Below are 26,269 nucleotides of genomic sequence, written 5' to 3' on the forward strand. Positions count from 1 at the left end.
GATCCGCGGCCGCAGCCAATCCCGGCCGCCCCTTCCCCTTCCGCAGGGTTCGAAAATGGAACGGCGAGACAGTCGCCCACGTTCGGCGGGGGAGCCTCCGGGCCAATGAGAGAGCAGCGCGGAGCCCCCTCCCCACGTGCCGCTCGCTTTGTCCCTCCTTCCCCGCCTCCTCTTGCGTTCCTTTCGCTTTCCTTTCCCGCGGCCGCCCCTGGCCGGGCTGCAGGCGGCGGTCATGGCGGCGAGGTTGCAGGCGGCCGAGGACGATCCGGGCAGCGAGGAGGAGGAAGAGGAGGAGGAAGGCCGCTGGGAGTACGACTCCACCTGGGAAGGCGAGGAGGAGGAAGAGGAGGAGGAGGAAGGCCGCCTGCGGGAGGGGGCGGAGGAGGAGCCGGAGAGGAAGGGCGCCGAGGCGGCTACAGCGGCGGCCAAGAGCGACAAGCTCCGGTCGCCCAGGAAGGGGCGATCGCTCTCCGCCAAGCAGGCCTCCGGGAGCCAGGTGAGAGGGGATCCGGGAGAGGGCTTTAAAAGACCCATTCGTTCGCTTCCAAGCCTTGCAGGAGGGCCTTCCCGCTGTGGGTCAAGATGAGCCAGCCCCCGGCTGTCCCCTACCTTTCCCTAAAAAGCACCCTTAAAAAGCAACGCTCCCCCATCCCCCCCCCCCCAAAATGCTGGTGGTGTAAACGTATTATAGGGGCTTCTTAAGTAGCAGTTGGGCGCTGCTGCTTGGAACGGTTTCGTGTCAAACTTCTTGCCCCAGTCGCTGAGGTTGCTGGAGAACGGAGAGGGGTGGTTGGAGAGGAACAGAGAGACAGGAGGACCCTCGAAGGTCATGTAGACCAGCCCACTGAACAAGGCAGGAAGTTCACAATCGTTCTCCCACTCCCCACCCTCACCCCGTTGTGGGCCCTGCTAATGTTAACTGACCAGGGTGTATTTCTGCGGCCCAAGGAAATTGCGCTGAGATTTTGCTAAGATTTTGTCGTGATCCCAGAGAGAGACTAGAACTGGAGTTTGTTGGGGAGGGATGCCAGAAATAGGAGTCCCTTGATCTCATTGCACAAGGCAGGGTGGCCAAACTGTGGCTTTCCAGAGGTCCGTAGACTACAATTACCATGAGCCCCTGCTAGCAGCATGCCGGCAGGGGAATCATGGTAATTCTAGGCCGTGGGCCTCTGGAGAGCCACAGTTTGGTCACCGCTGGCATATAAGGGCTCTTACATCAGGGCTCACTTCATCAGATGCATGAAGAAAACTTGGGTTTTGTACCCCGATTTTTTTTTCTCTACCCAAAGCGACTTGCCGTCGCCTTCCCTTCCTCCCCCCCCCCACAACAGACACCCTGTGAGGTGAGTGCGGCTGAGAGAGCTCTGGGAGAACTGCTTTCCCCTGGCAGCCTCACAAAGTTTGGCCTGACATTTTCTCCTCTATTTGCAGGAGAGGGAAGGGAAGCACGGGTGTGGCAAGTGGGTGGGTGGGTGGAGGGGGCATCACTGCAGCATTTGCCCCGAAATCCTGGCTCTCACTGCCAGGTGCTGCTGGCAAAGAAGACACCTCCTCCGGTTGCAGGATAGTCCAGCCGGTAAAAATAGCACTTCGACTTTACTTTCACTTCTCTCCCCAGTTGGGACACAAAGTGGCTTACAACAGGACTTACTCCTCAAACAAATGATTATTTCCTTCTCCGGTTGTAGCCTTTCAAAGTGTGCCTGCAGACTGAACGCTCCGATTTCCGTTTCAGGGTAGAGCGGAGCAGAATGAATCCCCACAGAAGAAACAGTCCTGGATTGAGTGGGTTGGATACAACCTATTAATTTATTTATTTATTCACATTTTCACCTGTGAACAGCTTTAGACCCATCGTGCATGGAGCTGCAGGTTGGACCAGATGGCCTCAGAGGCCCCTTCCAGCTCTTTGAATCTAGCCCAAATAAGATGCCCCAATCACTCACAAACACAGAATGCAAAGTAAGGTAAGAAAGCCCCAGTTCTTACAGGATTTTCTTTCCTGCTCAACGGCATGCCCAAAAGAACTTCCTCTCCCAAGGTGTGGCTCTAGGCGTTTCCCCTGGCTGCTTGCCCTCTCCACGCGAATTCTTAAACCGTCGCAGTGAACAGTTTGTGCTGTGCTGGTATCGTACCGTAGCTCAGGTAGTTGTATTCCTAATAGTCCGTTAAGGAGGTAGAAGGCTTTTCTATGAGATTAGCGTTAATGGAGTGTGGAGTAGACATGCGCTAATTGGTTATGCGTTACTGCCTTCTTCTGATGAGGCAATAGAGGGTCCGTTGATCAGATTTACAGATGGCGCTAAATTGGCAGGGTGGCTAAAATCTTAGAAGATGTAAAGCAGGGGTAGTCAAACTGTGGCCCTCCAGATGTCCATGGACTACAATTCCCAGAAGCCCCTGCCAGCAAATGCTGGCAGGGACTTCTGGGAATTGTAGTTCATGGACATCTGGAGGGCCGCAGTTGACTACCCCTGATGTAAAGCATCAATATAAGATGGGCGATACTGGGCTTCATAGCAGTACACATGAAAGGAATTTAGGACTTCTGGTGGACAATAAGTCGAATGTGAGCCAACAGTGTGATACGGCAGCTAATAAGGCGAATGCGATCTTAGGCTGCATTGCAAGGATCATGGAATCTAGAGCAATAATATCACTCTCTTCCGCATTGGTTAGGCCTCATTTGGAATAGTGTGTCCAGTTCTGAGTGCAGCAGTTCAAGAAGGATGTTGACAAGTTGGACTCTGTTCAGAGGAGGGTGACTGGGAGGGGCTGGAACCCATCCCTTCTGAGGAGAGGTCTGTGCAGTTTGAAGAAGAGGAGGGCTAGGAGTTGAGAGCATATTTTATTTATTTGTATATTTTATGTGTGTGTGTGTACGCATACATATATACATATACACGCACATGCACTGCCCTGTCTTTCGGCTCAGGGTGGTTTACGTTGTAACTCTTATAAAGCAATACAGTACAATATTACATGTAAAAGGTAGACATGTTGAAGAGGGGGCCAAGGTATTTACTGCAACTTTAGAGACAAGGGACTAGGAACCAGGGAAAGGAGGCCCCACTTAGATATTAGGAAGCCTTTTCTGATGGGGAGGGCTGTTTGTAGTTTGAATATGCTCCCTCGGACGGTGGTGGAGTCTCCTTCATGGGAAGGTTTTTGGATGAGCACTGCTCAGGAGTTTGTGTTTTTAAGCCTCCCAAGAAGGTGGAGGGCAGGGCTGGGCTGGGCGGCCCTCTGTGGTCTGTTCCAGCTCCATGTGATTTTGATTCTGCCTAAAGGTAATATCAATCCAGGACTGATCAGAGAATCAGTACAGTTGGAAGGGGCGAACTTTGCCTTTTGTCCCCAACATGGCGATCAGCATTTCCCCGGCCATGCAAGGAAGGGCAACCAGAGCCAAGCACCAGACACTGTCCCTTCTGCCCGGCCACTCACAAGCTGCCTGAGCTCACAGATGATTTCTTCTCCGGGACTCTTTTTGCTTTGTGAGAAGTGAAACTGAAATGGGCACATTCTTTCCACCCAGGAGCATGCTGTAACCGGAGAAGGATTCCTGGTGAGAAATGATGTTGTTTTAAGCCGCTTTGTGCCCAGTCTGCGGAGGGAAACGAAAGTGAAATCAGAGCGTTCTACTCCTGACTGTGCTGCAACCGGAGAGGGCCTCCTCTTGGTCAGCAGTGCCTGGCAGTGAGAGCCAGGATTGGTATTCAGGCTGCAGGATCATTTTGGGACATCCGTGGGGTTTGGACTGCAATGTCTGAACAATGCATAGAAGAAAGAAAAAGGTATCCCCTGTGCAAGCACTGGGTCATGTCTGACCCTTGGGGTGACGCCCTCTAGCGTTTTCATGGCAGACTCAATACGGGGTGGTTTGCCAGTGCCTTCCCCAGTCATTACTGTTTACCCCCCAGCAGCAAGCTGGGTACTCGTTTTACCGACTCCGGAAGGATGGAAGGCTGAGTCAACCCTGAGCCAGCTGCTGGGATCGAACTCCCAGCCTCACGGTCAGAGCTTCCGACAGCATGTCGGCTGCCTTACCACCCTGCGCCACAAGAGGCTCATGGAAGTAGAAGTGTCTTATTCCTGCATTCAACCACTGCTCTGAGGAAGCAGTAAAGGGAAGTTCCAGAGGGGGAATGGGTATTAGGCCCTGATTTGGATAGGCCAGGCTGGTCCAGTCTGAAGCTAAGCAGGGTCAGCCCTGGTCGGTACTAGGATGGGAGACCATGAAGGAAGTCCAGAGTCAGGCAATGGCTGACCCTCACTTGAATGATCCTTGCCTTGGAAATATTGGGCTTAAAATGAAAAAAAATATGCTAATTTGACTTGGAAGCTCAGCAGCTTTACGCATCATCTCAGATCCTCCACATTTCCTGGCTAGATACAGGGCTGCTGAAATACAAAGAGGATCAGACGTTTACAAAAGTAGAAGCGCATCTTGTCTGATGCATTCGTGTAGGTACATTTCACTTGTTGTAAACAGATAAACCTCAAAACAGTTAATGTGCTACTTCTCTTAAGGCCAGGTAATTGAGAGAAGAATAATCCTTAGATAAAACACGGAAGGCAAGCAATGGTCAGAGAGCCTCGACATCTAAACCAGCTTTTGGCTACACTTTACAGAAGTGTAAAGCAGTGGTCCCCAACTACCGGGCCGTGGCCCAGTGCTGGGCTGCGAAGGCCTCTGCACCGGGCTGCGGCTCCTTCTCCCCGCCTCCCCCCTGGCAAGCTTCTTTCTGCGGGGGGGGGGAGCATGGCTGCCGGCATGCTGGCGGCGCAAACACGCATGCATGGACATGCTGCGCATGCACGTTTGCGTGGGGGCTGCCGTGCATGTCCCCCGCCCTTGGTAGCAGTTCGCAACGGGAAAAAGGTTGCGGACCGCTGGTCTAAAGTATAACATTTGGCTAATAATTGTACTGTTGAGAAACCCCTTAAACATTCTTCAGGCTCTGAGAAACCCCAGAAGTGGCACGATCATGCAGAATATGGCTGGAAAGCAGAGCTGTGGACATGCCCACCCTTTGCACCCCCTCCAGGCCCATCATAGCTCATTTAATTGGGTTGATATGACCATATGTGATCATATCCCCAATAAATTAATGATCCCCAACCTGTGGGCTGCGGGCCACATGTGGTCCGTCGACTAATTGGAGGTGGGCTGCGAAGGACGCCTTCATCTCCCCCCCCCCCCCCGGCCCTTTACAACACACTTCGGGTGTCCTTGTCTCCCATCACTCCCAGATGGGACTATCTCATTGCAGAGAAACAAGCTCAGGGTTCCCGTTGATTTGTCATTGTCATGAGTTAAAATTTCCATGAAAATAAAATGTTCCTTATGTTCATTGTTGTGGCGTGTCTGTATCTTATTTTGAAGGGAGGTTTAAACATGACCATAGCGATCAGAGAGCGTTAGGGAAGTGGTTGAGAGTAGAGGAGTAAACTATCCCCCCCCCCCCCACCACCGGGCCTCAGTAAAAGGCGTTGAGTGGTCCCCGGTGATAAAAAGGTTGGGGACCACTGCAATAAATGTTTAACATATTGGAAAAAATATATTTAAAAATTAACTCCTTCCCATTCGGGGAACCCTTCCAGATCCATCAGGTAACTGGAAAGCCTGATCTAACTCATCAGGATGTTGGGCCAACCGCCAAGTGTCCCTGAATTAGAGATATCTCTTAACCCACTCCCTTCCAGTTCATGCAGATGCAGGCCTTAGTAATACCTAGGTATCGATTTTTGTCAAACCCTTTGTCCTAAAATGAGTATCTTTCTCTCCAGGAATGGCGATGGCCTAATCGCTCCACCATTGGCTTTGGAAGATACACGGTAAGGCTTTAAAGGGGTCTCGTGTCTCGTGTGAGCTGAAAAGTTATCGAAATAGCTGCTGTTCCACCTCATCTGCTCTGCTTCAACGGGTAGCACAACAAGCAAGCAGTGTAGCGGTACTCAATTCTCATTTTCCAGAGCAGTCAGGGCCGTCTTGATCCCTGAAGGAACTCAATAAGTGCTTGCGGGGGAAACGAGAGAGACCTAATAATTGGGGTTCTCCTGAGCAATTCCAGCCGTTCCGCCGAAGTGCATTTAACAAGATCTCTTAATTCAGTTTGGGTCACCTTGTCCCTTAGTGAAGAAACTCTGCTGCGGATCAGGAAGTTCCCCCCCCCCCAGATCTCTGCTGTACAATTGGAAGTTGAAACCAGGTTTCCCCATTAATACTCTTTATTCAAACTTACTTTAATGTTTTATGACAGTGGTTCTCAACCTTCCTAATGCCACGACCCTTTAATCCAGTTCCTCATGTTGTGGTGACCCCCAACCCTAAAACTATGCAAGGGTTCTTTCACAGAAATTAAACCTAAACTGACCCATGTCGTTAAGATCCGTTGTTCAGGATAGTATATAAATTTGTGGGTTTTTTTCTGGGGTTTCTCAGTTCAGTTCTGTCTCTTGTCCCACCATGCCGATCTCGCTCTTTTCTGCTGGTACAGACAGACAAACGCTCTATCTTGATCTGCCTCACAAGGCTGTTGTGTAGATGGTGCCCCCCCCAGCCAAGCTGCTTGCCCTGCCGCGACCCCTGTAATAGGGTCATTTGACCTCCAAAGCAGTCCCGACCCCCAGGTTGAGAACCACTGTTGAAAGAGTACATTTCTTATAATATGAATATTTAGAAGGTAGGTGGGCCCTGGTGACGCTTTTACCAGGCAGAGCTTTTGGCTGGCCTTTGAAGATACAGTTGGCTATGCAGACCTTTATAAAAATCTGCACTAAAACACAAGGATCTTCACTGTGTGACCAAAGATAAGAGCCAGGGCAGCCATTTTGTGTCTGGCTCCGCCTCCTGCATCATCCATTTTGTGGCTGTTCCAACCAGTGTATCAGAGTCCCAAAGGTTCCTTACAGGCTTAAAGGCTGCAGACCCCTGATGTGACACAGAAAATGTTTTTGGGATACATTAATAACATTTTAAGAGTACAAATACCCTAGACATGTCCAAAGAATTTTTTTTTAAATCAACCATTGAGACATGGAGCAATAGCTTGCATGCCACATGTCATTTGTATCTTTTTTTTCCTTTTTTTTTGGGGGGGGGGTGTTGTGTTTTGTTGATTCTGTGGGTTCTGGGAGAGGTAGCATAAACATTTTCTGAATAAATAGGTAATTTAACAGGTAGGAGAACGGGTGTAAAAGTAAAAGCATTATAGCGATGTGGAGATCACGATACTAAAAATGGAAGTTTTTGTCACCTGAATTTGGAAGCAGCCTTCTCTAGAGAAAGTCAGCTTTTTTCCTGGAAACATAAAGCCCTTCTTGATGAAAGAGCGCTGTGGTTAAACACCCTGCAACTAAACCAAGAGTCAGACAGGTGTTTTCTTACGATGAGCAAATATTCTTTTCTCACACAGGTAGCTTGTAATGTGAAAGATCGGCTGGAAGGATACCCATTGATCCGCAGGCAAATCCTAAGAGCGGCAGAGGCAGCCTACCTTTTATTACAATATGGCAAAGAGCTTTTGAGTTCTTTAGAATGTCGTCTGACTGGCTTTTCGGTACCAAAAAAAATGTGTCTGTAGGGGAAACTGCTGGGCGACTTCGTGCTAGTCACTCTTGCTTTGAACCTTAAGCCCCTTCTGCAAGGTTGTTGTAAAATGGAAACAGAAAACCATGACCACTGCTTTTAACCCCCCCCCCCCTTCACCCCTTTGATTGAAGGGCAGGATAAAAATAGAAATAATTGTAGCCCTCCTTCAAGTAATTTGGGGTTGGAGCCAACTACCTGTTCCGGAGTGCCAGTTTGGTGTGGCGATGCAGTGTAATCTGGAGAACTGGGCCTGATTCCCCACTCTATTGTACAGCCCTCTGGGTGATCTTGGGCTGTCACAGTTCTCTCAGAGCTCTCTCAGCCCCACCTACCTCACAGGGTGTCTGTTGTGGGGTGTTTGTAAGTTGCCTTGGGACTTCTTCACAGGGAAAAGCGGTGTATAAAAACAGCTCTCTCTCAGGTTGTACCCAATGACTCCTTTCTGACAGTCTTACTTCAGTAATACAAGTAAATGAAATAGTTTTCAAGCTGGCGATGGCAAATGAAGAGTTTATTCCACTATAAACAATTCCTCAAACTTCCAAAACATCAAAACGAACTCCTAGGTATTTTTTCGTTTTCAGTATCTTTATCAGTGATGCAAGATACTCTTTAACCTTTAATAACAGGTCCTCTTTAAATGCATTCCTATCAGTGCATTCCTACAGTGGATACCATAGAAACATTTGAAGATTGAATCGCATGTATATTACCATAGGATTAAGAATTCATCTTGCTGATATATGATAGGAATGCATTTAAAGAGGACAGGTTAAAGAGTATCTTACATCACTGATGAAGATAGCAACATGAAAATATACCTAGGAGTTCATTTTGATGTTTTGGAAGTTTGAGGAGTTGTTTATAGTTGAATAAACATTTGCCATCACCAGCTTGAAAACTATTTCATTTACTAGTCTCACTTCAGTAGCAGGCCCCCTTCTAGGTTGGAGGAAGACCTAATGCAGGGGCCCCTGAACTTCTTGAGCCTATAAGAGACTTTCGAATCCTGAGACAGGGTGGTAGTCATAACTGCAAGATGGCTGTTGCAGGATGCAGAGCCAGTGACAACATGGCTGTCAAGAGAGGCAGAGCCAGCTGCAGATTTCCCAGGCTGAAATTCATGACATGCTTTTTGCAGTGAGTTTGACGGGGACAGCCTCCCATCATGCTTTGCTCCCTTCCCCTTTTCAAAACGTGTTTTTGGGGAAATGGTGCCTGCTTGCACCTTTGTTATTGTTGTGCCCTTTAATCCTACCATTCCGCACCCTTGACCACCTTCTCCCCCCCCCAAAAAAATGTCTAGAATGTATTTTTTTTAAAACCTGGTATATGACATCGTAATGTTATAACATTATAATGTTATACCACTACTGTGTAAGACTAGAAACAGCATTGTAATGCAATCCCCCCCTTTAAAAAAAACCCTGGATTTTTCAGAACAGGGGAGGAAGGATGACGATGAGGAATGGGTCGTTCCTAAACAACTCAAAATGGCAGGCACAGGGGAAAACCCAATTGCACGCATTGCCACATTGCACAGTCCTGAATTACACCTGACTCTAAAAAATGAAAAACTGTTTTCTGAGGATTCCTATGCTGCAGGGCAAGTCTGGGGCAATTCAGGCCTGTGCTTGAAGAGGTGAATTTCAGTGCAGAAACAGACAAAAGCCCCTTTAAAACAGTGGTCCCCAAACCCCGGTCTGGGGACCGGTACCGGGCCGTGACTCCTCCTCGTCCTCTCCCCGGCTGCTGCCTCGGGGGCTGCCCTGCCACTCTGCCGCTGGCTCACCTTTGGTGCTCTCCAGCAGCCACCATGGCTGGGGCTCCCCCTCAGTGTGGCACTGCACAGCTGCTGCTGGCTGCACCCCCCAGCGGGTGGTGGGAAAGCAAGTGGATCAGGGGTTCAGGCGGCAGCGACGTCCCTCGGCAAAAGATTACCCTCCACCGGGCCTCAGTAAAATTGTCAAGCGTTGACCGGTCCCCGGTGATAAAAAGGTTGGAGACCGCCGCTTTAAAAAACGCAGATCTGAATGACGTCCCTAGTGTGAAAGCAGTGTCTCTCTCTTGACTTTTAATTCCCTCTTTCTCCTCAGAGCCCAAGCAGGCGCAACTGGATGGCTGCTAAGGATATGCAGAGGTACAGACATCACTACCCGGTAAGGACCCGCACTTGTCAGTCATACATCCTCTTTAATGAAGTTAGATTCAGGCAGGAAGCTGCAGGAACAGGAAAAAAGTTGGGAGTCCAGTGGCCCATTTAAGACCAGCAAAGCGTGCGCACGAAACCTATTCCCAGAATTGAATTGTGTTGGTGTCAAAGGTGCCTGGGGCTCCCAGCTTCATTCCTTTTGCTCAGCTTCTGAGACTGGTGGCAGAGAATGAGGTTGGTATAATTTGTAGCCACGTAGACTAGTAGTGTGTTGCCTCAGCAAAATCAGACAGATTTCTCGCTTAAAAGCACGTGGCCCGCAAAGGCACACCTTAGGGTTTTGTGATTTGTTGCCCCTGATTTAAAGTACCAGTCTTCACGTATTTTGGAATACGTCAAAATAAAAGTAAGATCTTGGGCAATAAAAATTGTCCTGTGGTAGCTGGTTCTGCCTAGCCACAAAAGATTATATAATAAAGGATAATAATTCAAACTCAGGTTGCAGTTTAACATGGCTTTCCTCTGGCATTTTCACAATGTTTTGGAGTTCTAAAGATTTGATACATACTGCTTTATATTCAGTAGGTTATATGTCAGACAGTGAGGCCGCACCAGCAGGGCTCTTCTGATGTTCTTAGGAAGGCCTCGGCCTCTCTGCCCTGTTGTTGACCATCCAGAGAAACTGGTTGGCCACTGTATGATACAGGAGGCTGGACTAGATGGACCCCTGGTCTGATCCAGCAGGGCTCTTCCGATGTCCTTAGGAAGGCCTCAGCCTCTCTGCCCTATTGCTGCCCCTCCAGAGGAACTGGCTGGCCACTGTAAGAGAGGATGCTGGACTAGATGGACCACCGGTCTGATCCAGCAGGGCTCTTCTGATGTTCTTAGATGACTTATCCACAACTTCAACCAAGTTTTTCATGGAAGGGACATTGCTCAATGCCGCTTCTCTCTGTCTCCCTCAGGATTTGGAGGAAACAGACACCGAAACCAAAGAGGACGAAATGTGGAACCTGAGCTTTTACAGAAACGAGATCTCGTTTGTGCCTCGTGGTACGTGACTTGGTTTGTTTTATGTTCCTGGCAAAATGGCTGCCTCCTGGAGTGGTTTTTTTTCTCTCAAAATGGCAGCTAGGGAGAGCCCTCCTGCCCTGCACCTGCCATTTCTAGGTTTGTCTGTTTGACAATAAATTGTTCTGACAGTTGCCTGTCACTTCTGATAACTTTTTCTCCCCCGACAGTGCTTAATAGAATGTTAAGTGCCTAAATAATAATATTAAGGAATCCGTCTGACACCTACACCTGTTTCTGCCCAGATGCCGAGATGGTGGGGGTGCTGTTCGTGGGCGATAGAATGTGACATTTATTTTACGAAAGCCAACGGGTTTTGGAGAGCGGGGAAAATGACCCATCTCCCCACCTTCTGTGGTCTTGATCCATGGCTCTTACGTGCCTGAGTAATCCCACAGCCGAGGGTGGCCTATCTGGAGTTAGCAGTTTTATTTGAGGTCTTAACTGAAAATCTGGTAAGCCACCTTGAAACCTGAGGAAAGGCAGGGTGTAAATTTTTTTCACAGTCAGAGTAGTTCAGCAGTGGAATAGGCTGCCTAGGGAGGTGGGGAGCTCCCCCTCACTGGCAGTCTTCAGGCAAAGGTTGGATACACACTTTTCTTGGATGCTTTAGGATGCTTAGGGCTGATCCTGCGTTGAGCAGGGGGTAGGACTAGATGGCCTGTATGGCCCCTTCCAATTCTATGATTCTATGATAAATGCTTCGATTCATAAACTCCGAGCTCAGGTGTGAATCGGAATCATACCACAAAGGGGACTGAAAAAACGCACAGTCCTAATAGGTACCTATGTAGTCTCCTAAAAATTCCGATATGGATAAGTGTTTTCAACCCTGTAGTTGAAAGCATTCAGTCCTGCTTTTTGCAGAGGATTCTGGGCATCCCTGGTTGCGTACCATCATTGAGCAAGTTGGGAATTTCAAATATCTGGGTGTACACTTTCATTATTATGCAAGTTGGAATGTACACCGGAAGTATATAATAAACACTGCAAGGAACAGCACTCAGTCTGTCGCCCACGTCTTCTACACCTAGGGCAATCAGTTTGTACCAGCACCACACTACACCAACCTGGCGCTCTGATGCCTGCTGTGGGGAAAGGCCATTGTAAGCCGCTTTGAGACTCCTTAAGGTAGAGAGAAGCAGGGCATAAAAACCAATTCTTCATCGAAAAGAGCCAGCATGGTGTAATGGTTAAGAGCAGTAGTTTCTAATTGGGTGAGCCAGGTTGGATTCCCCGCTCCCCCACATGCAGCCAGCTGGGTGACCTTGGGCTCGCCAAGGCACTGATAATACTGTTCTGACCTAGCAGGGATATCAGGGCTCTCTCAGCCTCACCCACCTCACAGGGTGTCTGTTGTGGGGAGAGGAAGGGAAGGCGAATGGAAGCCACTTTAAGACTCCTTCGAGTAGAGAAAACTGGCATATAAGCACCAATTCTTCTTCAGTAATATCAGGGCACCCTCAGCCTCATCTAGTTCACAGGGTGTCTGTTGTGGGGAAAGGGAAGGGAAGGCGATTGTAAGCCGCTTTGAGATTCCTTTGGGTAGAGAAAAGCGGCATATAAGAACCAACTCTTCTTCTTCTCCAGTAATATCAGGGCTCTCTCAGCCTCACCTCCCTCACAGGGTGTCTGTTGTGGGGAGAGGAAAGGGAAGGCGATTGTAAGCCCCTTTGAGACTCCTTTGGGCAGTGAAAAACAGGATATAAAATCAGCTCTTCTTCTTTGCTGTCCCAGGCCAGCTGTTTTCCCCCAAAATCCTCTGATGCAACTTCCCAGTCACCCATGTTTTCCTTTTCTTCTAGGCCTCTATATAGAAGACCTCCTTGAGAAGTGGCAGCACGATTATGCCGTCATGGAAGAAAATCATTCGTACATCCAGTGGTGAGTGATTCTGCATTGTGCTGGACTAGATGACCCTGAAGGTCCCTTCCAACGCTATGATTCTATCCCATTTTAACATCATGTGAAAAGACAGGTGTAACTTTAGTCAGCCAGTTTTGAACGCCTACCCAAGATCTTCCCCAAAGGAGAAAGTCAAGGTGCTGCTTCAAGACGAAGACAGGCAGATAACTCTCTGCACAGCTAAAATTTGCACTGCCGCCATGAAATTGCGTATTATGTATGTGGACCAGAAACTCTGTCTCTGATCCAACTTCAGAAGTACAAAGAGCCAATTGTCACTGGCAACTTAAACTGCCTTAAATATTCAATCTAATATCTTAAAGTTTTTATGTCACCAGATCTTTAAAAAAAAATTTATAATACCATTATTGTTTTTTCTCTTTTTAAATTGTCTTAGTTTTTTAATGGCATGTATTTGAATTTTGGTCTGAATGACTAAATAAATATTGATTGAGCATGTGAAAAGAGGTTACTGTTCACTCCAAATATTAGTGCAATTGCCCCCCCCCCTTTCCCTTCCAGAGGTTTGCATAAGTCTGAGCCAGAGCATCCTTCAGCAGGGTTGCAGGAGCATAAGATGAGTCCTGCTGGGTCAGACTAGTGGTCTTTCTAATGGAGCATCCCATTTGAAGGTTAACAGGTGGGGTGTAGAGCTCAAGGCTTGGCTCGGCCAGGATGTCCCTGGCTGCTACCAGAAATCCCGCCATCCCCCATGAAGAGCAGAACATTAAAAGGAAAGGTCTCAGTGGTCGTTTTCTGACTTCCAGTCCGTGCTGCCGCTGCAGGGGCCTTGCCCTGTCCAAACTGGTTTTCAGTTCTTGAACTCCAAACCAGGTTTTCTCAATACGTTTACCATTGAGAACCCCCTGGAATAATTTTCAGGCTTTGAGAAACCCCTGAAGTGGTGGGAACCTGCAGAATATGGTTGGGAAGCAGAGCTGTGGACACGCCCATCTGGGGCCCCTCCCCTTCAGAAGAAGAAGAAGAGTTGGTTCTTATATGCCGCTTTTCCCTACCCGAAGGAGGCTCAAAGCGGCTTACAGTCGCCTTCCCATTCCTCTCCCCACAACAGACACCCTGTGGGGTGGGTGAGGCTGAGAGAGCACTGATATCACTGCCCAGTCAGAACAGTTTTATCAGTGCCGTGGCGAGCCCAAGGTCACCCAGCTGGCAGCATGTGGGGGAGCGCAGAATCGAACCTGGCATGCGAGATTACAAGTCCGCACTCCTAACCACTACACCAAACTGGCTCTCTGGCCCATCATTGGCCATTTTGGGAGGGGCGGCAGGGCAGCATGACCATATATGGTCATATCATCCAATAAATGTTAAGCAAATTTAAAAAATATATAAAATTAATTAACTCCCACCCGTTTTAGGAAACCCTTCCAGGGCTGTCAAGAAACCCCCGGGCTTCACAAAACCCTGGCTGAGAAAGGGTGCTACAAACTGTTCAATTTGGCTTACTTGGTTTCTCCCCCCCACCCCCAATTATCTGATGGTCTTCGTGCCCTGAATTATGACCAAGAGGGATAGCCATGTTTGTCTGTCTGTAGCAGTAGCAGTAGCAAAGAGTGAAAATCCTGCTGCCCCAGTGTCTCTTCACCCCAACCCTTTGAGCCAAGGAGAAAATGACAGAATCCTAGAGTTGGAAGGGACCTCCTGGGTCATCTAGTCCAACCCCTACACCATGCATGCCACTCTCAACCCTCTCGCTCTTCCACTGTCACCTGCCACCTCCTTGAACCGTCACATAATCAGCCTCTCTGTCAGATGGAGGTTCATAGTCACTCAGTCTCATGAATGAGCCAAATTTGAACTTGGGCCTCCCTGTGTTGGCTTCCTCTTTTTCCCATGTTTGATAGCCATCTAATGTTCTCTCGTCCTGTCCTGAGCCCTGGGAATGTGATGGGGCATAAAGGTAAATAGATGCAGGACATCTTGGGTATGTCAGACCACAAGTAAGGTTTCTGTGTAAGCTTAACAATCCCAGTTGGCCAGGTAATCTGTACAGGGTTTTTTTTCCCCAATTGTACAATTGTTTCTTATAAATAGCCTTTTTACATCCTGATCCAAGCAAGAGTGGGAGGTGGTGGGTTCTCCGTGTTTAAACAGAGGCGGGAGAGCCATCTGACAGAGAGGCTGATTCTGTGAAGGCTCAAGGGGGTGGCAGGTGACAGTGGAGGAGCGAGAGGGATGCATGCTGTAGGGGGGTTGGACTAGATGACCCAGGAGGTCCCAACTCTGTGATTCTATGAGTCACGGGCTTAGCTGAACCATCAGGATGTTCTCTGTGTCCGGATGCTCGGCTGTTGTTCAAACTTAGATTTTTATTCTGTGTTTGATCTCGCTTTCTGCCTGCCCTGCTTTATGCATCCCATTAAGACACTTACCTTTTTTCCCAGGCTTTTTCCTTTACGTGAACAAGGGATGAACTGGCGCGCAAAGATGCTGACGTGTCAAGAGATCCAGGTAGGATTTGGGGCTATCTCCTTCGAATGCACAAGGTCCCAGGTTCAATTCCCGGCATTCCAGTTACGTTTTAATGGGTGATTTTACGGGATTGTATTGCATTCATGGGCTTTGTAAACTGCAGTGAGACATTTGAAAGTGGCGGTATCTAAATATAAATAAAAATAAACAGATCTTCAGTTAAAAGGTTCAGTTAGCTGCTGATGTGAAGGGCCTTCACCTCAGAGTCTATTATTTATTTCAGTGGTCCCCAACTTTTTTATCACCGGGGACCACTCAACGCCTTTTGCTGAGGCCCAGTAGGGGGGGGGTAGTTTACTCCTCTACTCTCAACCACTGCCCTGACGCTCTCTGATCACTATGGTAATGTTTAGACATCCCTTCAAAATAAGATACAGGCACGCCACAACAATGAACATAAGGAACATTTTATTTTCATGGAAATTTTAACTCATGACAATGACAAATCAATGGGAACCCTGAGCTTGGTTCTCTGCAACGAGATAGTCCCATCTGGGAGTGATGGGAGACAAGGACACCCAAAGTGTGTTGTAAAGGGCCGGGGGGGGGAGAAGGCGTCCTTCGCGGCCCACCTCCAATTAGTCGACGGGCCACATGTGGTCCGCGGCTCACAGGTTGGGGATCGCTAATTTATTTTATTGATTGGACTTGTATATCGCTGCTCCCTACAAGCTGGCTTGCGGCAGTTCACAAAAAAGAGACAATGTACAGCGAGTCACATCTAAAACATAAACCATCCCCAGTAATCTTAAAAACAATCCTAAACATCATAAAAGGCGAAGTACTCTGTACTAACAAAACTTCTGCTCATATATTGGACCACTGGGCCGGTGCTAATGGTAATATTGACAGGCAATACACATAGATGATGCAGGATCCCCAATGCTGCCTAATACTGAGTACAGGGATCGAAAGGGAGAGCTGCTGCCAGTCAGAGTTGGTAATACCATCCTCGATAGATGAAGGATCTGACTCAGCAGGCAGCTTTATTATTTATTATTATTATTATTTAATTTTTAGACCGCCCTTCTCCAAATAGGTCTCAGGGTGGTTTACAGCATAAATTAGAGAAGGGGGCTTTCTGTGACAGGGGTTCTCTTACGGGATCAGTTTCTGCAGGTGATGTAACCTGCTGCACTGTTTTTAACTTTATTACTTGTATCCTGCCTTTCTTCCCAGTGGGGACCCAAGGGGGCCTATATAACTCTCTTTTCCATTTCTCCGCACAGCAACCCTTTGTGGTAGGTTAGGCTGAGGGGCGAGTGACAGGCCAAAGGTCACTAAGTGGGCTTCCATGACAGACAAGGAATTTGAACCCGGGATTCCAAGATCCCAGTTCGACGCTTTAGCCACTGCACTATGTTGGCTTTCACAGTGCTGGTCCCATTTCATTGGCCCCTAGAGGTTTTTAAGCAGAGGCTAAATAGCCATTGGGTAGGTGGTGGGTGGGTGGGCAGAAGGGATTGAGTTGGTGCTTGGCTCTTGTGGCCCTTTCTTGGATGCCCAGGGAAATGCCGACTGCCACTTTAGGATCAGAAGGTGAATTTCTTCCAGGCCAGACTGGACCAGGATTCTGTTGAGGGGGGCATCATCTGGGTATGGAATTGGGGTCATCTTGGGTGGGCAGATAGTGGTGAATTTCCTGCATTCTGCAGGGGGTTGGACCAGATGACCGTGGAGGTCCCCTCCAACTCTTATGCTTCTATGATCCTGTAGATGTTCTACAGGGCTCTTGTTCCTTGTCCTCCTCTGTGCCAGACTCCAGATATTATAATATCGCCTCCCCTGGTCCTCCTTGAATTTCTCCATTCACTCAGTAATTGACTAAAACACATAGGCTTCTTTTCCGTTAATTCCAAAGCACTGTACATTATGAACAACAAAAAAGCAGTAAAAAGAGCAATGCCATAAGAAGACAAAAGCCAGTAAAACATCATGCACTCATTCCTGCAGCCATTGTGTAGGGGCAATCAAGATCTAAAACGTATCCTTTAAAATACTTTTTTGTTGTTAGGTGCGAAGTCGTTTCCGACCCATCGCGACCCCATGGACAATGATCCTCCAGGCCTTCCTGTCCTCCACCATTCCCCGGAGTCCATTTAAGTTTGCACCGACTGCTTCAGTGACTCCATCCAGCCACCTCATTCTCTGTCGTCCCCTTCTTCTTTTGCCCTCAATCGCTCCCAGCATTAGGCTCTTCTCCAGGGAGTCCTTCCTTCTCCTGAGGTGGCCAAAGGATTTGAGTTTCATCTTCAGGATCCGGCCTTCTAAAGAGCAGTCAGGGTTGATCTCCTCTAGGACTGACCGGTTTGTTTGCCTTGCAGTCCAAGGGACTCGCAAGAGTCTTCTCCAGCACCAGAGTTCAAAAGCCTCAATTCTTTGACGCTCGGCCTTCCTTATGGTCCAACTTTCACAGCCATACATTGCAACTGGGAATACCATAGCCTTGACAAGACGCACTTTTGTTGGCAGGGTGATGTCTCTGCTTTTTAGGATGCTGTCTAGATTTGCCATAGCTTTCCTCCCAAGGAGCAAGCGTCTTTTAATTTCTTTGCTGCAGTCCCCATCTGCAGTGATCTTGGAGCCCAGGAAAATAAAATCTGTCACTACCTCCATTTCTTCCCCATTAAAACGCTACTGTAAGTAAGAAATGTTCACGGCTTTTCTCCACCAAAAAGGCTGAAAAATAAGGGAATGGCAGGCCTTGCAGGGAAGGTTGTCCTGTGGCATGGGGGCCACTGTTGAGAAGTCATTGCAGTGCATAGTTAACAGTCTGCCCTGTCTAAGAAATTAAATTTGAGAGAGGATCCTGGTGGCGAGAGGTGAGGGCATACAAGACTGGATTCTCTCAAGAGTTCACCTGGACATGATGTGTTTCCATGCAACTTTTCTTTCTATTTATAGCATTGGTTCTCCACCTCCCTAATGCCGCGACCCTTTAATGCAGTTCCTCATGTGGTGGGGACCCCCAACCATAAAATTATGCAAGTGTTCTTTTGCAGAAATTAAACCAAAACTGACCAATGGCGTGAAGATCCAGTGTTCATGATTGGATATAAATTGGTTTTTTTCTGGGGTTTCTCAGTTCAGTTCTGCCTCTTGTCCCACCATGCCGATCTCGCTCTTTTCCGCTGCTTGCAGATGAACGCTGTATCTCAATCTACCCCACAAGGCTGTAGATGGCGCCCCCCCCCCCCGCCGGCCAAGCTGCTTGCCCTGTCGCGACCCCTGTGAAAGGGTCATTCGACCCCCAAAGGGGTCCTGACCCCCAGGTTGAGAAATACTGATCTAGAGTGTCTTTTCTATCCCTAGAGTCTTTTGAGGGTCAGCATGATATAGTGGGAAAGAGCAGCAGTCAGTAATCTGTAGAACTGGGCTTCATTCCCCAATCTTCCATATGAAGTCTGCTGGGTGACCTTGGGCTAGTCACAGTTCTCTCAGAGCTCTCTCAGCCCCACCTACCTCCCAGGGTGTGTTTGTTGTTGGGAGAGGAGGGGAAGGCAAATGTAAGCCACTTTTGAGACTCATTCAGGCAGCAAAAACGCAGGATACAAAAGAAAACCCTAGCTCTTCTTCCTCTGCTCCCTAGATCCATCTGTCCCAGGGATGGGTTATTTGACATGGATGCTTTAGGATGCTTTGGGCTGATCCTGCGTTGAGCAGGGGGTTGGACTGGATGGCCTGTATGGCCCCTTCCAACTCTATGATTCTATGGCCTGTATGGCCCCTTCCAACTCTATGATTCTGTGATTCTATGGCCTGTATGGCCCCTTCCAACTCTATGATTCTATGACACTCCCTTGGTTGTGTTTCAGGCCTTCAGGAAGTCGAAGGACATCATGGACAGGTTCGTCCGAGCGTACAAGCTCATGCTGGGCTTTTATGGCGTCGAGCTGATTGACGAGGAAACGGGCGAGCTGCGAAGAGCCAGCAACTATCGGGAGCGGTTCTGGAACCTCAACCAGTGAGTTTTGGCTGGTCGCCATTGTGCCAAGTCACACCTGTGTGTGCATTCCTCGATAACTTGGGGCTTTAATGGTTTGGTTGCAAAAACACACAACGCAAAGCAGGGCATGGGAAATGTGGCATCCAAGGTACTCCTTATTGCTCAACCTAACCTATGTAAGACATGTGAGACTCAAGCAATGTGATTCATGAGAATCTCTTAATTATCAGAGCCACCTTGGTGTAGCCATTCAATGTGGCAGTATCGAATCTGGAGAGCCAGGTTTGATTCCCCACTTCTCCACCTGCGGCCAGCTGGGTGACCTTGGGCTAGTCACAGTCTTCTTTTGGGAGCTTGCAAACACTGGATCCTGATACTCAAGGTTAGTCCCAGATATTTCCAGGATTATTCAAAGCCCAATTTTTGCCATCCCCAAAGATCCAGTATATATTTGGAGGTGCCAAATGTTATCTCGGATATATTTTCACCCCGTTTTACCTGAACAGCCATCCCTGCCTAGGACTTTTGGCTTAAGTTTATTTATTAACAAGCTCTTTGCCCTGCCTTTCGGCCCTCATCCAGCCCCCAAGACTGCTGACCAATTAAAGCATATGCATTAAAATCTCCCCTTAAAAGCCAACACACAAAGCTTTAAAAAAAGCCAGCTTGGGGGAGTGGTTGAGAGCATCAGCTTCTAATCTGGCGAGCCGAGTTTGATTCCCTGCTCCCCCACATGCAGCCATCTGGTTGCCCTTGGGTTCGTCACAGCCCTGAGAGAAGTGTCCTGACCAAGCAGTAATAGCAAGGCTCTCTGAGCCTCGCCTACCTCACAGGGTGGCTGTCGAGGGAGAGGAAAGGGAAGGCGACTGAGGCTCCCGGCACAGAAAAGCGGCGTATAAAAACCAACTCTTAAAATAAGTAAAAAAGATAAAAACAAGAATTTATACACTGGGGAGGAAGGCGGGTTCACTGAGGGAATGCCAAGTGAAACGAAAAAGTCTTCACCCACTTGGTATATGAGGGCAGCAGAGGGGTGCAAGAGAGGATCACAGAATCATGTGATCACAGAATCATAGAGTTGGAAGGGGCCATACAGGCCATAGAATCATAGAATCATAGAATCATAGAGTTGGAAGGGGCTATACAGGCCATCTAGTCCAACCTCCTGCTCAATACAGGATCAGCCCTAAGCATCCTAAAGCATCCAAGATGCCAGTCCTAAGAAGGCCCTCTCCTGCTTGGCTGCCCCCCTATTCTCAGAAGGGGAGGGTGCCCAAAGGAAGACTTCCAAAGATGACCACAGTGGTCAGTCAGGTTCATGAGGGAGTCGGTGGCTCTTCAGCTCCCTTTCCAGCTCCCCTTAGCGCTGGTCTTGAAATCTACCCATCGTTTTCTTTTCTTTGCAGATACACCCATAACAACCTGCGCATCACTCGGATCTTGAAGTGCTTGGGCGAGATGGGGAAGGAGCATTATCAGGTGCACCTCGTGAAGTTCTTCCTGACGGAGACGCTGGTTCATCAGACCCTCCCACGCGTCAGGCAGAGCGCTCTGGACTACTTCATGTTCACGGTCCGAAATAAGCGGAAGCGGCGGGAGCTGGTGCATTTTGCCTGGCAGCACTTTGAGCCGAAGCAGGACTTTGTCTGGGGGCCTCGTAAGAAACTTCTGCAGTTCAGGCCTCTGTCCTCGGGGCTTCTGAATAACGCGGCCCGGACGGAAGAGTCGGCGACAGCCGCAGAGGGTGCGGAACAGAATAAATCCCAGTCGGCAAAAGAGACGTGCGTGGATGGGGATTTGGCAGACGGATCAAATGATATGGCGAAGGGGAAGTCCGGTTCTGGTGGGGATGCTGCAGGAACACAGCCAACGAACAAGCATAAGACTTCCGAAAAGGCAGAGGATGCTGATCCCGGGTCGACATCAGAGGTCAAGGCTGAAGGAGAAGATGTGGAAGCAAGAGCTCCAGGGGGGGACCTGAAACCAGATGGGAGAGGCTCCCCCAGCGATCCCATCAGTTGCAGGACAGATAGGGAAAGCCTCAAGGAGTCCAAGAAGAGGAAGTTTGAGGTGAACAAGCAGAGCGGAGAAAGCGTCGGGTTATCGAGATCTCCCACCGACATCGAGAAGATCTCTTCCAACCTCGAAGGGGTGGTGATCGGTCAAGAAGGCCCCGAGAGCTTTCCCCTCCCAGAGAACTCCGAATCTTCACCGCAAGAAGGAAACGGCAGCGGGGGTCTAGATTTGAGAGAAATCGACTTGGTCAGCGCTGTAGTGAAGAGGCGGAAAGTCGACGAGATAGTGCCCGATGAGCAAATTGTAGGAGCCGCCAGAAAACTAGACGCAGAAACGACTTCCTTTAAGAGCCAAATGCGACATTTTGGATTCCCCGGCGCTGAGAAGACGGCAGAGGTTTGCCCTGCTGGAGTGCAAATAAGCAACTGTGTGCCCTCAGAAGCTGAAAGTAATTGCAGGACTGCAGGCGGTGTGGATGTTTCGGTGAACTCTGAAGCTAGCGCTGCCCATTTCAGCCTCCCCTCTGGTGATTCCGAGCCAGATTCAGGTCACGAGTGCCTAGCTATCTCCACGGCAGAGGGTGAAAGGTCACAGTCTTGTTCTGCTTTGATAACAAGACAGGAAGTAGGCAATTCTGGACAGGAAGAGGCGGGGATGAAAGGAAGTCGGGAAGAAGGTGGTGCAGGACAGGAAGGGGCGGGGATGAAAGAACATCAGGAAGAAGCTGGTCCAAGACGGGAAGAGGCGGGGATAAAAGGAAGTCAGGAGGAAGATGGTTCAGGACAGGAAGGGGCAGGGATAAAAGGAAGGCAGGAAGAAGGTGGTCCAGGACAGGAAGGGGCGGGGATGAAAGGAAGTCAGGAGGATGGTGGTTCAGGACAGGAAGAGGCGGGGATGAAAGGAAGTCAGGAGGATGGTGGTTCAGGACAGGAAGAGGCGGGACTGAAAGGAAGTCAGGAAGAAGGTGGTCCAAGACAGGAAGGGGCGGGGATGAAAGGAAGACAGGAGGAAAGAGGTTCAGGGCAGGAAGAGGCGGGAATGAAAGGAAGTCAGGAAGAAGGTGGTCCAAGACCGGAAGAAGTGGAGAAGAAAGGAAGAGGGGAAGGAGATGGCCCGGTACAGGAAGGGTCAGAGAAAGAAAAGCCTCAGGAGGCAGCTGATCTCAATGGAACAGTAAAATCCACAGAGAGCAATGCTTTCCCAGCAGAGACAGAGGGGAATCCCAGATGAAAAAAGACTCACTCTGAAGGCAGGTGGCCGGTTGTGAAATTCACACAAGCACAGAACAACTCCAGTCCACACTGCCTGTGATGTGTGTGTGTGTGTGTGTGTACATGTGTGTGTTTCCTGGTTGAGTTGTGAGTTTTATTTGTATGCCTGTTTTATAAAGTACCAAAGTGGGTTATCCTGACCAGGGTGGAGGCTGGGGGAGACACACAGCCACTTGTGGACGGTTATTTTCTGATCTAAGCTGGACACAGTGTTTACTAGAGAAGCTGAAGGAATATTTTTCCATCCTGCTTTCGTTACAAATGATTTCAAGCATCTCGGGTTAAATAGTTTGAGTTGGAGGGGGGGGGAGAATGAACTAAATAACAGTTTGATGATTTAAGCCTCTTTCTGGGCTGACTTTTTCAATGTTGATAGCTTATCCCAAACGATTCATTGTTAAATTAAAGTTGTCTTAATAAATAACTTTTCGATGCAAAACTGCTTCTGGCTTCCTTTCTTTAGCTTTAAGCTTTAAAATACAGGACAGGAAAGCAGCGTAAAACTATCCAGAAAAAGGATTGGCGGAGTATTTAAGTAGCTGTAATGGACAAGCCTCCCAATTAACAGCCTGGGTAAAATAAAAGTTTTGGCCTGGCTCCTATAAGACAGTAAAATCAACTCTCCAGTGGCCAATCAGAAGCCCAGCTGGTCAAATGCCCAGGGACGTCCCTGTTCTCCCCATGGCCCTTTCTTAGGCACACCCAAGGTAATGCTGATTGTCACTTTGGGGTCAGGAAGGAATCTTGTTCCAGACCCTACTGGCCCAGGGACCGTGTAGTTTTTTTCCACCTTCCTCTAGGCAGAATGGGCGTCATTGGGGGAGCAGGGGGAGGGGGTGGCTATGAATTTCCTGCATTGTGCTGGGATCTGACTAGATGACCTTCGGGAGATCCCTTCCAGCTCTGTTTTCCATGTGAGTGGGTTCCCTGATGGAAGTGGGTGCAACTTGTTTTGCACAGCGGCAGCCCAAGGTCCTCCACTGATAGGGTCTGTCCATTTAAATCTGCAAATTACACTCATCAGTGCAAGAAGAACTTTTCAAGAAAAACGCGTGTTTCTGAATGCCAATTCGGTAAGAGAAAATGTTCCATTTCAAGCTCCATTAGGAAGACAGACTAAAGTGCTGTTCTCATTAAGTGGAAGGCCAACGTAATAAGTAACCGGGAGGCATAAGCTTAGTTGTTTGGGCTCACGTAACTTTTCTGTATACAGCCTCTTAACAGTGATGGCGGCAGCTCAAGCCCGGAGAAATTCCGCAGGCCCGAACAACGCTTAAGAGTCTTCATTTAAGTTATGTAGTTTGATGACTTTGTGCCCCAAATGGCACTTCAGCACTTAACACCAGCTTGGTGTAGAACCAGGTTTGTACAACCAGCTAGGTGACCTTGGGTCTGCCGTAGTTCTCTCAGGGCTCCCTGCACCTCACCTACCTCGCTGGGTGTCTGCGGTCGGAAGAGGAAGGGAAAGTGTTTGTCAGCTGCTTTGAGACTCCTTCAGTTAGTAAAAAGCAGGGTACAAAAAAAGCCAACTCTTATGGTTATATTTGAGGACTTCTGCAGATGGGTCTCTGCACAATCCTATGTGGAGTTACTCTGATCCAGAGGTCACCTTTTAAGTTACTTTCCCCAACAATCCATATTAGGTTAACTTTGAGGTGGAGCCTAGAAATCTCCCAGATTTCTCCAGATAAGAACATAAGAGAAGCCATGTTGGGTTAGGCCAGTAGCTCATCCAGCCCAATGCTTTGTGTTCAACGGTGATCAAAGCCCAGGTGCCATCAGGAGGTCCACCAGCAGGGTCAGGACTCCAGAAGCCCTCCCACTTTGCCCCCCAAAGCACCAAGAACACAGAGTGCCCCAGAGAGAGTTCCATATAGACCTAGTGGATGACAGACACTGATGGGCCTCTGCTCCAGATGTTTATTCAGCTTCCTCTTGAAGTGGTCTATGCTTGTAGTCCTGACTCTTTCTGTGTCAGTGAATTCCATGTGTTAATTACTTTTGGGGTGAAGAAGGACTTCTGGTTGTCTTTTCTAAGCCTATTGCTCATTAATTTCCTTGAGTGCCCACAAGTTCCTGTATTGTGAGATGAGTTCTTGACCCGGAGATGAAAGACGCCAGTTCCCCTGGAGAAAAGGGCTGCTTCAGCTGTTGGGCTTGATGGCCCTATACCTCGCTGAAGTCCCTCCTCTCCCCAAATCCCACCCTTCCCAGCCTCGACCCCCCCTAATGCCCAGGACTGTCCCAACCCAGAGCGGACCTTCTGACATATTAGTCTTTTGTAGACGCTGGTGTGCTTTAGTGCAAGGGTAGTCAACCTGTGGTCCTCCAGATGTTCATGGACTACAATTCTCAGGAGCCCCTGCCAGCGTTGCTGGCAGGGGCTCATGGAAATTGTAGTCCATGAACATCTGGAGGACCACAGGTTGACAACCCCTGCTTTAGTGTTTGGTGTGTGGCCCTCGGATTGGCAAGATCCTTCTAAGTGGAGATGTTAAGGGACGGGAACAGGAATGCTTTGGAAGTGTACAATGCACTCCGACCCAGAAATGTCTATCAGAGATGGAACTGTCCTAGATGTCAACAATTCATGCAGTTTTTTAGTTGCCTGTCTTTCTCCTTGTGATAGGAGACACTATTGGCAGAGTTTAAATGTGCAAAAGTTTATTGAGATGAGAAACTAACTTTGTAAGAAGAGGGAGTCCTAACAGTCTAAACTGACTAATTGTTCTGGTGGCAGTCGGGGAGGGTGTCTCCGACTGAGCCAATCAGGGCACCGAAGATTATTTGAAAAGATGAAATTCCTAGTCTAATTATGCTCAACACATGTCTTTTCTGATGCCCCCTGCAGGACACTCTCCATATTCTGTTCAGCCATGCGAATTACAGATCTTGCATATTCCAATTCCAATATAAAGAAGGTAATTGACTTTGTCAGGCATACTTGTTTCATGGACATAACGCGCTGAAAAACCCAACTTGGCACCAGAGTCTGATCCATTTGAACAAAGCACGTGATAAGTTTGGCAAATGGAGATCAGTATTGCTGCTCAGCAACCTCCAGTTCTCCTAGAATCCTGCAGGGACTGCTGAATAGGATATTAAGGAACTAGTCACTGGCAGTCTTCAAGCAAAGGTTGGATACACACTTTTCTTGGATGCTTTAGGATGCTTAAGGCTGATCCTGTGTTGAGCAGGGGGTTGGACTGGATGGCCTGTATGGCCCCTTCCAACTATATGATTCTATGATAGTCAACTTCTCAACTCTTTTTCTCACAGGTATCCAATGAATTTCGTAGGGCAGTCTATTCAAGATGGACAAAAGGAAATACTTCTTTACTCAGCAAGTGACTAAAATGTGGGATTTGCTGCCCAAGGATGTAGTGATCGCCACAGGCATAGACAGCTTTAAAAGGGGATTAGGCTGATTCATGGAGGACAGACCCATTTGTGGTGGTCAAAGGGAACCTGCAAACCATGGTTGAGAAAGCCTGGTCTACAAGGGTTGTTCCCCCAGAGAAATTCAAAACAAAACCATCCGGGTGTTAAACTGCGATGCTTTTTAGTATTAAGGGGAATAAAAGGGGTACAGCAAACACACAAAAGCACTGAAGGATGCACACACAGGGGTATGGTCATGTTGGCTGCCCTCCCCAACAAAATGGCCAATGATGGGCCTGGAGGGGGTGGGAAGGGGAGGGGCCTGGGTGGGCGTGTCCACAGCTCTGCTTCCCAACCATCTTCTGCACGATTGAACCACTTCTAGGGTTTCTTGAAGCCTGAAGAATGTTTCAGGGGTTTCTCAATGCTGAAAA

General features: G+C 48.5%; 1 protein-coding gene across 2 annotated transcripts; it reads left to right on the forward strand.

The window, feature by feature from the left end:
- The first annotated feature begins 19 nt into the window (after window positions 1-19).
- Window positions 20-22,893, forward strand: OGFR (opioid growth factor receptor). 2 transcript variants are annotated; one of them, XM_077335802.1, is made up of 9 exons: window positions 20-496; window positions 5,797-5,844; window positions 7,425-7,568; window positions 9,697-9,759; window positions 10,718-10,805; window positions 12,629-12,707; window positions 15,134-15,200; window positions 19,037-19,185; window positions 20,574-22,893. In XM_077335802.1, exons 1-9 carry the CDS (start codon window positions 233-235, stop codon window positions 22,411-22,413), a joined length of 2,742 nt encoding a protein of 913 aa, XP_077191917.1. In that variant the 5' UTR covers window positions 20-232; the 3' UTR covers window positions 22,414-22,893. The 2 variants fall into 2 exon arrangements, with proteins under 2 accessions (XP_077191917.1, XP_077191918.1); XM_077335803.1 differs by lacking the exon at window positions 7,425-7,568 and having other exon boundaries at window positions 23-496.
- The last annotated feature ends 3,376 nt before the right edge of the window (window positions 22,894-26,269 follow it).

This window comes from Paroedura picta, chromosome 4 (genome assembly GCF_049243985.1).
Source record: "Paroedura picta isolate Pp20150507F chromosome 4, Ppicta_v3.0, whole genome shotgun sequence".
Lineage (NCBI taxonomy): Eukaryota > Metazoa > Chordata > Lepidosauria > Squamata > Gekkonidae > Paroedura > Paroedura picta.

Bases quoted from the DNA above. Each gene is read 5' to 3' on its own strand.
- OGFR (XM_077335802.1), top strand. From the start codon at position 233: ATGGCGGCGAGGTTGCAGGCGGCCGAGGACGATCCGGGCAGCGAGGAG. The intron at 10,806-12,628 runs GTACGTGACTTG...CTTTTCTTCTAG, and splicing joins GATCTCGTTTGTGCCTCGTG to GCCTCTATATAGAAGACCTC. The intron at 15,201-19,036 runs GTAGGATTTGGG...GTTGTGTTTCAG, and splicing joins TGACGTGTCAAGAGATCCAG to GCCTTCAGGAAGTCGAAGGA.